Source organism: Bubalus kerabau, chromosome 19 (genome assembly GCF_029407905.1).
Source record: "Bubalus kerabau isolate K-KA32 ecotype Philippines breed swamp buffalo chromosome 19, PCC_UOA_SB_1v2, whole genome shotgun sequence".
In the NCBI taxonomy this organism is placed as follows: Eukaryota; Metazoa; Chordata; class Mammalia; order Artiodactyla; family Bovidae; genus Bubalus; species Bubalus kerabau.
In genome coordinates, this window is record NC_073642.1 from 59499608 (window position 1) to 59514004 (window position 14397).

The 14397-nt window shown below is 37.2% G+C and overlaps 2 protein-coding genes across 8 annotated transcripts in view; one reads left to right on the forward strand and one right to left on the reverse strand.

Annotated features, from left to right (window-relative positions):
• DDX24 (DEAD-box helicase 24) overlaps positions 1-14397 on the reverse strand; it is a 326942-nt gene that overhangs the window by 192305 nt on the left and 120240 nt on the right. The window lies entirely within an intron of this gene.
• Positions 1-14397, forward strand: part of PPP4R4 (protein phosphatase 4 regulatory subunit 4) — a 101169-nt gene that overhangs the window by 47970 nt on the left and 38802 nt on the right. For 5 of the 6 annotated variants that reach the window (XM_055556554.1, XM_055556552.1, XM_055556555.1 and 2 more), the window contains 6 exons: positions 5948-6095; positions 6587-6660; positions 8355-8461; positions 9542-9649; positions 10539-10660; positions 13295-13417. In XM_055556554.1, coding sequence (XP_055412529.1) covers positions 5948-6095; positions 6587-6660; positions 8355-8461; positions 9542-9649; positions 10539-10660; positions 13295-13417 — 682 coding nt within the window. Of the gene's footprint in view, positions 1-2650; positions 2755-2860; positions 3233-5947; positions 6096-6586; positions 6661-8354; positions 8462-9541; positions 9650-10538; positions 10661-13294; positions 13418-14397 lie in introns of those variants that run through there. The other variant, XM_055556557.1, reaches the window with a different exon arrangement.

The following is a 14397-nucleotide window of genomic DNA, read 5'->3' on the forward strand; positions in this document are numbered from 1 at the left end:
ATTTAAAACTGTATGGATTTACTAGCCTTTTGGTAGTGTGTTGAGGTAGATAGCCTAGAAAATGTTCTCATATCAGAACATCTTGACACTCTAGATGAGGTCTGACAAGCATTCTTTTAAATGTACGGTTAAGCTTGTAAGAGAGTAAGGCATATTCAGGGCTCAGAAACAAAACAGTCCCATCCACTTCTACTTATGTGCAGGAAAGCATCATTCCTGTTCTAACAATGATGGCTTGTGTTCACAAAATTCACATGATCATAACTTTTCTCAAGCCCATCGGAAGTGGTCACAAAGAAACAAGTGAACTATTCAGAAGAGCTCTCTGAAGAGCAATGGGACACAAGGATGCTGACTTTTGACAAGAGTTTCAGAGGAAGAACTGGCCACCAGATAAAATTGTTAGGAAAAATCAGCTAAACTGTTAAAAAGTTTTTAAAGATCGCTATCCATTTGGAATAGCTCAGAGCTCCAGACACAAGGGAACTTGGCACTCACTTGTGGGCTCTTTGCCACACACCCCGTTGGGCAGGGTAGGAGGCTGGAGAGAACCTCCTTTGGTGATGCAGGTGTGACTGTTTGTTGATTCTTACTGGGGAACAGGGAACCACCCACTTCCTCACAGTGATGTGTGTGGACATATAGGGAATTTCAGCAGAAAGAATCGAATGAGAGTGCGTACTTAGAGGATGACCAGATGCATTGCTGGCCCTGCCCTGTGCTATGTCTTCAGCTCCTTGGCTGTAACTAAATGGATATGTTTCAATATTGGAATGTATATCATCAATAGCAGCCCCTCAAAGGTAGGAAAACATGTCTTTGACTTTTCTCCAGTTTCTCAGAATACTTCATGTGATGTTGGTACTTAATAAATAGGATTTTCCTGGTGGCTCAGTGGTAAAGAATCCTCCTGCTTAGCGGGAAATGCAGGTTTGATCCCTGGGTTGGGAAGATCTCCTGGAAAAGGAAATGGCAACCCATTCCAGTATTCTTGCCTGGGAAATCCCATGGACAGAGGAGCCTGGTGGGCTGCCATCCATGGGGTTGCAAAGAGTCAAACACCACTGAGCAATTAAATAGCAACAGCAGCTTAATAAATAGCTGTGACTGAAATTAAAATTATACTATCAAAATTAGACTTTCATTGGCTTAGAGATTAGGATAGAAGGGGAAAGTGACTGACTAGAGAGAAAAGAAGGCATTACTTGCTATAGAAATGTGTCAGACTTTCCAGTGCCATCTCCCCCTGTAAACCGTTTATAATTTCTTTTTTCAAAAAAATGTTTAATAAAGTGGAACATTTGAAATGGTTATTTATAGCTCTTGTGTCCATTAGTTATTTCTTTGAAATGGGCACATCCTTTTTTTGCAGTGTTTAAAATTTTTATTTACAGTTCGAGTGTAAATCATGAAATTTCTGATGAGTCTGATTTATTATGTGTGAAAAATGACAGAGTTGTTCCAGCTCAAAGTTCAGTTTCAGAACCGTGGTCTTGAAATGCACTGATTTTTTTGGGTGTCCTGGTGATTATGCATAGCTGGATACTTCATTGCATGCTTGCAGTCATCTAGTGATAGTTTCTATTGGTACAGCTGTTTCCTTTTTTGGAAAGAGATATTCTGATATTTTTATGTGTACCTCCTCATGAACCTTGTTGATCACTGAAACAGATTAAAAGAGGGTAAAACACACCCTTTTTATTCCTGTCTGCCGCCTCCTCTTTATTTTCCCTTCTCAGAATTTGATTTTTGATATTCTCAACTAGTTCTCCCCATCCTTCATGTAAGTGTGGAACATGGCAGTGAGTGATCAGGGAGTGAATGAGATACTGTAGTTAAATTGTTAAAGATATTTCAGGGTTGGCGTTCCAATTATTCATATTTAAATCAGTTCTAAAGTCTTTTATAAATAGTATAATTATATAGTAAAAAGAGTTGTTCACTAGTACTGTTAGGTACTAAAAATTCCCATACTGTGACTCTCAGAACCCCAGATATTTTATATGTCATAGGTTAATATTTTAATATAAAATATAAATACTAGATTAGTATTTTAATATCTGCCCCAGGTTAGTATTTTCATATTTAACTCCCTATTATTTAATTTCAAAATAATCAGTGATGTTATCTCTAAAAATATACAAAGATACTTTGTAATTTTAGGATTCCTTTACCTTTAACAGCAGTCTTTACAGTAGATATGTTTATCAGTTTTATTTTAAAAGTTTAGTTTCCAAATATGTGGACCCCAAATATTTGCTCTTTTGGAATAAGCCAGTGATTTACTTATCCTTCTCTGTGTTGTGTACTGTAAAGAGAAAGGTCTTCTGGATGCATATGATGTAGGTTTATTGGAGGCAGCAGTTTCCTTCTCTGCAAGGACTGTATTACGTTGTCTACAAAATGCTTTCTTGCAGCATTCATGCTAACTAAAGACTGAATTGAAACACAGAAGTGTCTAGTACATTTTCCTTCCTTGAGTGGGACTTGTTTTTTTAAATTTGAAAGTGTACCATTCACTCATTTATAAAATGTCTTATTTCATTTTTGAGGAATTTGAGTTGGAATGCCAGCCCCACGATAGTATGTAAGAGGAACAGTAACTGGCATTAAGGCATGCACTTAAGCAATAGAGGAATTTACTTTTCAGTGTCTTCCAAGGTCCATGAGGATGCACACTTATTTACCCAGAGAGTATGGATCTCACTATGTTTGTCCAGAGGGTGTGACTCTGTGGAGGAGAAACAGGAACTGGTAAGTATCACGTTCTTATTGTATTATGTTTCAGAAAAATATGTTTAGAAATCAATTGAATTTTAGCATTGATGAAGTCTCTTAGTCTGTGCTGGTTTCTTAACAGTGGACAGTCCCAGATGTTGAAGTCAGCACAACAAGAGAAAAACCCAAATCCTGATAAGACTTGAGGATTTTTCGAAAATTAAATGCAAAATAGTTGGGGCATATGTTGCTGCGGGAGTCAAGACTAAGTAATACAGTAAGAAGATGTGAAGTTGGAGAACTCCTCCTGTTCCTCCTTTGCATAAAGTTCGCACACGTCCAAAACCCAGGACCTTAATGACTTTAAGAGGGGCAGAATCACATCTCTTGGAACTTAAAACAGCAGACTCATGTGAACTGGAATGCACACTGTGGCCCTCACAATTTATTTAAATATTTCTTTGCAAAGTGCTTTCTGTTTCTAAATAAAAGCTGTGCCTTCTGAAACCTGTAAGTCATGTATCCTGGCCACATCAAATCTTCTAGAAGTGTTTTCCAAATCCAGAATTCTTAGTTTGGAGCAAAAGGCTTTTTTGGGAAACAGTATGAGAGGGGGATGTGGGAGGGTTATTTCAGAGACCAGTTGCTGCTCTGCTTTACACCTTATCATTGCTTCTCTTTTTCTTTTCAGCCTGGAACTCTTAAGATACATAATTGAAAAAAGCTCGTGAAATGACATGTGTGTGTGTGGTACAAAAGTTTAAAACAAAATGCAACAGAAATCAGCTACCCTAATATGTGATCAGTTTTCTGGGAATGAACCCCACCATGTAGGCATCTGCCAAGTCTCTGACACTACCACCTACAGACTCAGGGTTGATGTAAGCCATGCCTTAGTAAATGGTGACGAGGAGTGCAGAGTCTGTGTGAAAGAATTCAATCCTTGGCTTTGGCATTAGGCCAACAAAGCTTAAGTCTTAGAGTTGCCTATGACAAGCATGCTGGCCTTGAGCAAGATGCTTGACAGCTCTGTGTCTTTCCATGCTGTAGAATGACATGTGTTATCTCCTAGTCTGATGCCTGGCAGTGGTCTCACCATGCTGAATTAAGGACTCTGGGTACATGGTCTAAATCACGGTTACAGAGACATTGGGGTAGGAAAAATGGCAGGAACATCTCCATACTGACATGATAGAGAATTGAGAATGCATTTCTATATGATCCATTTTTGCTTTGCCTTATATCTAATTCTCCCAACCCCTAATCTTTAGGACTCACTTCAAAATCTCTTGAAGCCACCTTTTAGGAGATGTGGACAAAGTGTGTGAAGGGAGAGAGCCACAAGAGCAGGAAGTTTAGGTGAAAGGGTAAGAGATATTCAGTCATCCAGCAATTACTCACTGAATGCCTGCTGTGTGCCGTAGGAGTTGGGGATACAGTAGTGAATCAGACAAAATCAGACAAAAAAATTCAGTAGTCATGATGCTTGTATTCTAGATGTGGGAGATAGACTGTAAACAAATGACTGTATTATATGTTGGATAATGGTGATGATCAACCCAGTTGGGTCATGGTGAGGGCTGGGACGGAGGGGTGGCTTTCGGTTTAAAATAGGATCATCAGGGAATGGCTCACTGAAAAGGCGATGAGAGTAGAGGCTTGAGGGAGTTCAGAGAGCCGACTGTGTGGAAATCTGGGAAAAGAGGAAATTGGGAGGCAGATCTTTGTAAATCATTGAAAAGGTTTTGACTTTTCCTCTGAGTGGGTTGGAAAACCACTGGAGAGTTTTGAGTGGAAAAGTGACATGATCTGACTTTAGAAGAATCTCTCTGGCTGCTGTAAAGAATGGATAATAGAGAGGCAGTGATAGAATCAGACACTGATTAGCAGGTTATTGAAGTAATTCAGGCTGGAGATGATGGTGGCTTGGACCAGCATGGTAGTGATAAAGGTGATTGATGGTCAGATTTGGGGCAGGATTGACTGCTCATTTGATTATGGGAAGTAAGCAACTAAGAGGAGTTAAGGATGACTCCAGAGTTTTAGGGTTGAAAGTTGGAAGGACAGAGTTATCCTGTATTGTTTACTGAGTTGGAGAAGATAGGAGGAGGAACAGGTTTTGGGGAGAGATGGGTTCAGGTGATGAGACTCTTACCAGATATCCAAGGGTGCTGTAGAGGAGACAGTCGGATATACACTGGTCATTATGTAAATGCTCAGTTTGCACAAGTTGGTAAGTCATAAAACTTCTATGTAAATGATTTAAGTCAAATCTTTAAGAAGATGAAGCCATATCTATGTTTTATATATTAGGAAATAATGCAGAAAGACTAATTTTCCTAACATCGCAGATATGAAACTTTGTTTTATGGATGCGAGTTCCACATCTTGTTCTACCAAGTTTTTTAGTTATAAAAATAGGCATACAGGGAAAATTCCAGTAGTTACCGTAATTGATTAAACAAAGTAATGCTTTTGACTATATTTATGTTATGCACACTTACATAGTCTTCTAGAGAAATACAGGTGAGACCTTGGTGAAGTTTATATGAAAGATAGGTTTTCTTTTGTTTTACTCTTTGATTTGTTAAACTATTCTAATGTAGACTTTGACTTTAAAAGGTGAATGGAGATGGTTATGAATATAACTAATTTTTAAAAACATTCTTATATTAAGCAAAATTCCTTTTTTAAAACAGTTTACTTCATAGTAATTTGTGTTCTTGTCACTTGTTTAAAGGGGAAAATACATTTTCACAATCATAAGTGTATTCCTTTTTTATAGTAAAATGCATAATATTTATTTTTTGAAGCAGAAATACAAGTAATAAAAACACATGCAGTTGTCTAAGTTTTGGCATTATTGTTTTCGGTGGGGTGGCAAACTGTACAATACAAATAGGAAAACAGAAACTGAGATCTGTTAAAATGCCAATTCTATTATCTAAAGGTGTATGTACTTTTAATGATTTTTATGCAGTAAAACAATGGAGTGCTATAAATTATCTAAGACATTTAAAACTTTATGTGGTCTAATGAGTTAAACAATCAGGAGCAGATTAATATAGTTTTCTTAAATAAAGTATTAAGAAGAAGTACCTATCCTTAAAGGTCATATATAGTTATTTTGTAGAATATGACTGTTTGGTTTCTATGACCTTGGATTTTAAAAAAATTATAACTTCTGATCTCTTATCTCTGTAATAGCAAACTCTTTCTGATTATACAGGAAGCCCTGCATGTTGCAGGGGTGGAAATGCAGTTAACGGCTGCAGTGTCATTTTTGACCATCCTGCAGGACGAATCGGTGTCAGTTCATACCTATGCCCACTCCTTCCTCCAAGTCATCCTACTGCACCTGGAGCACAGGGATGCAGGTCAGGGGCCTGGCATGCTTCATCCTACGTGTACTAATTGTTGCTCATATGTGGCTGTGATCTTTGAGTCATGGTAGTCTGATGACCGCAATTGAGTGAGGCTGTTCTCCCTAAGAGTTGGTCAGTGGTGTGACTAAAATTCATGATGGCTCATTTTGGACCAATCCAAAAAATTCAGTGCCGTTTGAAGCCTGAAGACCCATAGTTTATGCTTTCTTCTTAGATTTGCTTCTTATACAACACTTACATTTAATTATAGTATAAGAAAAAAGTACACTTTGGGTTAAAGATAACCCCTTGATATTATTTTTTTAAATATCAATGTTTTCCAGATATTGGCTAAGACAGAAAAGCAGAGAAACTTCTTATGGTAGCAATAAAGATAATTTAATTATTGCTATTTTATAATTAAAGTTTGTTGTAAATATTAATGGCTAAGTTGAAACTGAATTTGTGAGATAGTTAACTTATGTTTTGTCTTTATCATTCAGGTGTCAGCAATGCATGGCTGGAGACTCTTCTGTCTGTGATAGAAGTATTGCCCAAAGATACCCTAAGGCATGAGGTAAAAAGGTTTTTGTTTTTTGATAAAAATGGTATTTCAAAAAGAATAGAGTTATTTCCTACTCTGAAAGCAGCACATATTCATTATAGAAAACTTGAGTAGTAGAGAATATAGAAGGAAGAAAAATCATGATTCTGTACTTTGCTACTTTTAGCATTCTGATGTATTTTCATTTCAGAATTTTTTCCCTGTATATGGTGCTGTTTGACATGTTAGTGATCATATTAAATTTACATATGTTTTTTCATTTTGCATTATTTTCTTTATTATTTTCTCATATCACTCATTTGGTAGTAGCTACAAATACTTTACTTATTTATGAAATACTTAAGCCTGTTTTCAGTGTTTTATTATCCCAGTAAGGCAATAGTGAACATTTCCATAGAGCTTTTCCTGTTTTTCGGACAATTTCCTTAACTGTAACTTCCCCCAAAATGGAATTATTAGGTTAGAAGGCATTAATATTCTTAAAACTTTCGGCTAGTAATATGAGAAAATGCATGTTTGCCTGGACTTTCATCAGCAATAGCATTTAAGTTTATATATTTATTTGGCTTTGCTGGGTTTTGGTTGTGGCATGTGGGATCTAATTCCCTGACTCTGGCCCCCTGCATTAGGAGCACAGAGTCTTAACCACTGGGACACCAGGGAAGTCCTTGAAGTTACAATGTTTTGTTTCAGTTCAGTTCAGTTCAGTCTCTCAGTCGTGTCCGACTCTTTGCGACCCCATGAATTGCAGCATGCAAGCCCTCCCTGTCCATCACCAACTCCCGGAGTTCACTCAGACTCACGTCCATCGAGTCGGTGATGCCATCCAACCATCTCACCCTTTGTCGTCCCCTTCTCCTCCTGCCCCCAATCCCTCCCAGCATCAGAGTCTTTTCCAATGAGTCAACTCTTCGCATGAAGTGGCCCAAGTACTGGAGTTTCAGCTTTAGCATCATTCCTTCCAAAGAAATCCCAGGGCTGATCTTCTTCAGAATGGACTGGTTGGATCTCCTTGCAGTCCAAAGGACTCTCAAGAGTCTTCTCCAACACCACAGTTCAAAAGCATCAATTCTTCGGCACTCAGCCTTCTTCACGGTCCAACTCTCACATCCATACATGACCACTGGAAAAACTATAGCCTTGACTAGACGGACCTTTGTTGGCAAAGTAATGTCTCTGCTTTTGAATATGCTATCTAGGTTGGTCATAACTTTCCTTCCAAGGAGTAAGCGTCTTTTAATTTCATGGCTGCAGTCACCATCTGCTGTGATTTTGGCGCCCCCAAAAATAAAGTCTGACACTGTTTCCACTGTTTCCCCATCTATTTCCCATGAGGACAAATATAAAAATTAATCTATATGGAACAAAAACAAATTTCACAGTATCTAATAATTAACCACTTTTTTCTTTTGAAAAATGAACGTTTTACCCCTGTATGTACATACAGATCATTAGAGAATTCACCATAAGCCTTAATTCAGTTTTTTGTGTGCCTGATTATTTTTGATTGCATGATTTATCATCATTCTTAATAATCCAGAAAGTGTAGTGATCCAGGTGATGAACAGCCATGGACCTCAAAATCTAACTGAGGTTCTGTAGAAAATATTTAGGATATTAAAATGTTCTTTGAAGAAAATAGCTGACATTAATGTCAGGAATATATAAAGTTTTGTAAATTTGTTCTCTAAATCTTTTCTCTTTAGATTTTGAATCCACTCGTTTCCAAGGCACAACTTTCCCAAACAGTCCAGTCTCGTTTAGTTAGTTGTAAAATTTTAGGAAAATTGGCCAACAAATTTGATGCCCTTGCGTGAGTATTTGTACATAATTTTTTGTCTACTAAATTGATTTAAAATGTTTAATGACTATATGTTTAATAATTATATTTGTACTACTCCATACTGTATACAGCTTAACTGATTCAAATTTATAGCATATAGAAATCTCTGAAATCTACTGTTCAGATGCATTTCTTCTTGATTTGGCTTCTCAAAATCAGTAAGGGTAACTATTTTCTTATTTCCCATATTAGTCATTTCCATCATGTACCTAGTGTAGTTTTGAGGATAGTGTGATATTATCTTATAATCTTTAAAAATTGATAAATATGATGTAAAGATAGATTTCTGCTCTTTTCCATTATTGCTATGAATTATTATGTTGAATAATTTATCTTACTTTGAGATTTAATGGAGATTGTTTATAATTTATTCGCTTTCTGCATAGATGATAAATACCAAGTGGAAAGAATGGAATGTTATGTAATTATGACGCAAGAGTAAGATATAAAATTGAAGAATATTTTGGTTGATAGCTGCTAGAATCAGATAGTCCACTTGGCCATAGCCTTTTATCTAGCTAAGATGTTTTAGCTGCCAATTCCAAATTAACCCTTATTTTTAAAAGATTCTGTCATCATTAAAGTAGCTGTTAACATGCAAATGTAATCACACATATAAATATACATTGTAAACTGGTGTTGTTCAGTCGCTCAGTCATGTCTGACTCTGCGAGCCCGTGCACTGTAGCATGCCAGGCTTCCCTGTCCTTCAGTTTCTGGAGTTTGCTCAAACTCATATCCATTGAGTCAATGATGCCATCCAACCATCTCATCCTCTGTTGCCCTCTTTTCCTCTTGTTCTCAGTCTTTCCTAGCATCAGGGTCTTTTTCTCTTTGCATCAGGTGGCCAAAGTACTGAAGCTTCAGCTTTAGTATCAGTCCTTCCAGTGAATATTCAGAGTTGATTTCCTTTAGGATTGACTGGTTTGTAAACTATAAAGCTCTATATTAAAGTATGTTGTTATTAAGCTAAGATTTTAAGGATAATTTCTTGAAAATATTAATTACTCTAAAATACTTATTTGCATGTTTCTTTCTTTTCTCTCTCAGCATTAAAAGAGAAATACTTCCCTTGGTAAAATCACTCTGTCAAGATGTAGAATATGAAGTTCGATCTTGCATGTGTCGGCAATTAGAAAATATAGCTCAGGGCATTGGGTAAGTATGCTTTCAATTTCTTGTCACATTTTTGTTTCTGGATTGTCAGACATGTGTATCCTGTTCTGTATTCCATGAAAACAGGCATTTATTTGAAGAACTAAGCTTTTTATGATCTTTAAAAGTGATCATGGTAAGTACCTTCTGATGTGTTTGTATTAAGAGAGATAAAAGTGAAGCTTGCTTATTTCATTCACCTTTTTGTTCCTATATTTTACCCCCTTTTGACATCATGACAGGGTTAGATTGTAATTACCAGCATCTAAACTGGTAAATATGGACTCCTACAAAGGTAATAGGATGGGGCTGTCCTTCAGCTTCTATTCCGTATACTTCTGGCTGTGAGACAAGAGAATGATAATCTCATAAATCTACTAGTTTGGGCAGTATACGCCTTGCATCTCCTTCCTGAAAAAATTCCTCACCTAAAATCCAGTATGCTGAGAGGACCTAATGAAGAGGGAAAATGTTTGCATCATACATGTAGGTCCACAATGATGCCTTATTTCCATTGAACTTTTATGAAACAGCAAATGAGCAAAGAAAATCAATATTATGCTTCATAAAGAAGAAATACAAGTGGTTAATACACATGTATTCAGCCTCATTGTTCAACCATGTTAGTTGTCACAGAAATACATTCACTTAGTGAGTATATATTGAGCAGCTACTGTAAGCTGTAAAAGTAATGATGCAATTACCATGGATATTTCTTATATTTAAACTGTCATTCTTTTCTAGCCAGACTGCAAGCCTCCAGAGAGCAGGAGTCATATCCTCATAATTTTTCCTATTTTATGCAGCATGCAGCTCAGCAACTGATCCTTAATCACGTTCTTACCAAAAATTTATTGATTTGATTTGTTTTCTTCTGTTGCTTATTGTGCAGGACAGAACTTACCAAAAGTGTGGTGCTCCCTGAATTAATAGAACTTTCTAGGGATGAAGGCAGCAGTGTGCGGCTGGCAGCCTTTGAAACTTTGGTTAATCTGCTCGACATATTTGATACAGGTGAGTCTCCATAGCTTTGCTTCTGAAAGCATTTTGTTTTCCTGTTCCGTGTCACTAGTAGAGGAGGAAGCTGGCTGCAGTATAGTCAGTCTTCCTGATGCGAGGGAGGCGTCCCTTCCCCTCTCTCTTGCTGTGGTCCCTCCTCTTTGAGTGCTTTCTCCGCTGCCACTTTTCCCCTCCTGGCACCTGGTGGTGTTGTATATTCCCTACCTCTCTCTCTCCTCTCATCAGCATGTAACTGACTAGTGTGGAGAGCTAATAAGAATTTGTGTTGGTGGGTTAGCTTTTAACTTGCTCAACTAACTGACCATAAGACAGATCTTGACTGAAGCAATATCAATATTAGTTTCCTCTATTTTATATTTTAATGCTAGAAATCTCTTGGTCGCAAGAAGAGAAGTCTGGGTGGGGTATTTGGGTGGGAATCGGTAAGGAGGTGTTTCTTTGTGTTACGCAGATCAAGTCAGCGAGATGATTAGTTGCTCTTGTGTGTGACTAGATTCTTAATGAATGTTGGACATTAGTTTTATCTGTGCAAATTGACTATTTTGGTAGGGTGTAATTTGAAAGGACAGATGTCAAGTACTCAGGTGCAAAACACTATTGTGTAATTGTAGGATTAACAGTGTTTTAACTGAGTTAGGAGAATCTGTTAAAAATTATTGCAATGTGGACAACTATGTTGTGTGGATGTTACAGAATAATAATTTAAGCCATGTGGTGCACCAGAGGACTAAAAACAGCAGTACCTGAGAAGCGAATGAACGACTGTCCGTGTCCTAATAATGGGGCGCCCCTAGGCATCCAAGCTAGAGCCAGAGATCATCTCTGATCTGGGACCTTTCCTGCCGCACACTCGGCTGTCACAGATCTGTCTTAACATGTGTTCCTGGCTGTATTTCCTGCCGTTCTTTCCTGCTTCTCTTGGCTCTGGTGCTCTAACCCCACTCGCCATTTTCTTGGCATATCAAATTCTTTCCACCTCGAGGCTTTCCATGTTCTCTTTTTTCACTCTTCCTTCCATTTTCCTCCTAGCCAGTTGCTTCTCCTTCAGTGCCCAGTTCAGATCCAGTGTCCTTGCTGACGACTTCTAAATCCCTTTATACCAGGGGTTGGCAAACTATGGCCTGTGGGTCAAATCCCACTGCTACCCATTTTGTAAATAGAGCTTATTGGAGTGCAGCCACGCTCATCTGTTTCTATGTTGTCTCTAGCTATTTTGTGCCAAAGTGATAGAGTTGAGTACTTGTGACAGATAAACTACAAAACCTAGAATATTTGCAAAAATAGTTGCAGACAAAATGGCAACCCACTCCAGTGTTCTTGCCTGGAGAATCCCAGGGACGGGGGAGCCTGGTGGGTTGCCGTCTCTGGGGTCACACAGAGTCAGACACGACTGAAGTGACTTAGCAGCAGCCTTATACTAACTATTTAAATAATGATCACATTGTGTTATGATATTTTGGGGGCTTGATTCCTTTGCTGGTCTGAATTTCGTAAGTTCAGAAACCATTTATCATTCACTTTTCTATTTCTGTTAATGTTAGTTCTCTAAGAAATTCAGTAAATGTTGGATGAATGTTATTAGTAAAAATAATAGATATGGTGCTGAAATGTAATGATAATAATAGCGGTAATAATAATACCAATAATCCTGTTACAAAATTTTACTTAGTGTTTTCACACTCTTAATTTTGTTGTTGTTCAGTCTCCAAGTCATGTCTGACTCTTTGCGATGCCATGGACGGCAGCATACCAGTCTCCTCTGTCCTTCACTATCTCCCGAAGTTTGTTCAAATTCATTCTTTGAGTCGGTGATGCTATCTAACCATCTCATCTTTTGGTGCCACCATCTTCTCTTGCCTTTAATCTTTCCCAGCATCAGGGTCTTTTCCATTGAGTCAGCTGTTTGCATAAAATGGCCAAAGTATTGGAGCTTCAGCATCAGCCCTTCCAATGAATATTCAGGGTTGATTTCCTTTAGGATTGACTGGTTTGACCCTAATAAAGAAGTAATTCTTTTCTGAAAGTTTAAGAGAACTGTGGGAAATTCAGGGAGTACTTGAAATCAAAACTGAAATATTGTTAATATCAGAAACTTTTGAGTAAGCAAACAGTCAAAGAATCAAAGAAGCAAAAACTCAAAGAAGTTTCTTAAAAAGAGTCACGTAAGAAGTAAAAATGAAGACATTCATTATACAGAATGTAATATGAACGAACTTTTAAAATATATCAAAAATAAAATGATAAAATGCAGAGTGGTATAGTCTACATGGCTATAAGAATGCTAACACTAAGCAAGGATACTGGAGTGGGCTGCCATTACCTTCTCCAGGGGATCTTTCCCACCCGGGGATCAAACCCGCAACTCCTGCATTGGCAGGAGGGTTCTTTACCACTGAACCACAAGGGGAGCCCACAAACTCTTTAACTGGACTAAAGTTCTTGATGATTTCCACTCACTTCTCACTTCCTCTTTATATCATACCTCCATCATAATTGCTGTCAGATATTTTCTGTTACTCTGAGACTAACATAGTAATTTTTCTTTCTGAACTTTGTGTGTATACAGTAATTTGCACATTTGCAGTGTGGGCAACTGGATCTAAACTGTGTTTTATTCTTGTTTTTCAGATGACAGAAGTCAAACTATACTTCCTGTAGTGAAATCATTTTGTGAAAAATCTTTCAAAGCAGATGAATCAATTCTTATTTCTTTATCTTTCCATTTAGGAAAACTATGCCATGGATTATATGGTATGATATGTGCTAAAATGTCAAGATTGCAGAGAATTTTTCCTTTTTCTGTTACCTTATACCTTAGCCCCTAAACCACAGCTCTTCAGTTATAAAGCCTGCCCTATAAGTGTGTAATATCCAATGACTTTTTCACTGATAGAACCTGTGTGAAAGAACAATGGAGGAGTGAAGTAGGCATAGCTCTTTAAGTTTCTGAATATCTTATCTTTTATATTAGTTAACATTTGATCATAGAAGTTTAGGTATATTAACTATTGGTACATAGTAAGTATACCCTTATTCATTTTTTTGAATGATTAATATATCATATAAGCAGTTCAAATTAGAATGTAGAATAATACCTGTAACTCTTGGCATTTTAACTGTATTACTCAGTTCTCTCTTATTAAAATAATGTAAGCATTAATTGTAACAATCTAACATAGCAAAAAATATTTTTATGTGGATTGTAGGCTTTCAATAGACTGTTGAAAAAAGTATTGCAATATTTGTTGAGTTACTAGCTCTCTAAGATAGTATATGAATATGGAACCAGTCATTGATCAAAAGTATTTTAGGTTTATTTTGCTGTCTTTCATATTTCGGGCTCTTTTTTTTTGCTACACCACACAGCTTCTGGGATCTTAGTTCCCCAACCAAGGATCAAACTCAGGTCCCTGGCAGTGAAAGTGCCAAGTCGTAACCACTTGACCACCAGAGAATTCCCTCAGATCCCATTTTTAAGCTCCTTCTCTGCAAACATATGTGCATGTCTTTTCTGTAGGCAACTTTAAAATATTTACCAGAAATAAATAGTAATAATGGCTGCTATATTACTATTGTAATTATTCATTAGTGGTATATACTGTGTTACATGCTGCAGAAATTAATGCAGGTATAATTCCTGCATCACACAGTTTATACTATCAAAATTAAAATGAAAATATTATTAAAATTAACAAAGGGTAAAGACCCATTAGATTTCTTCACAGTAGTTA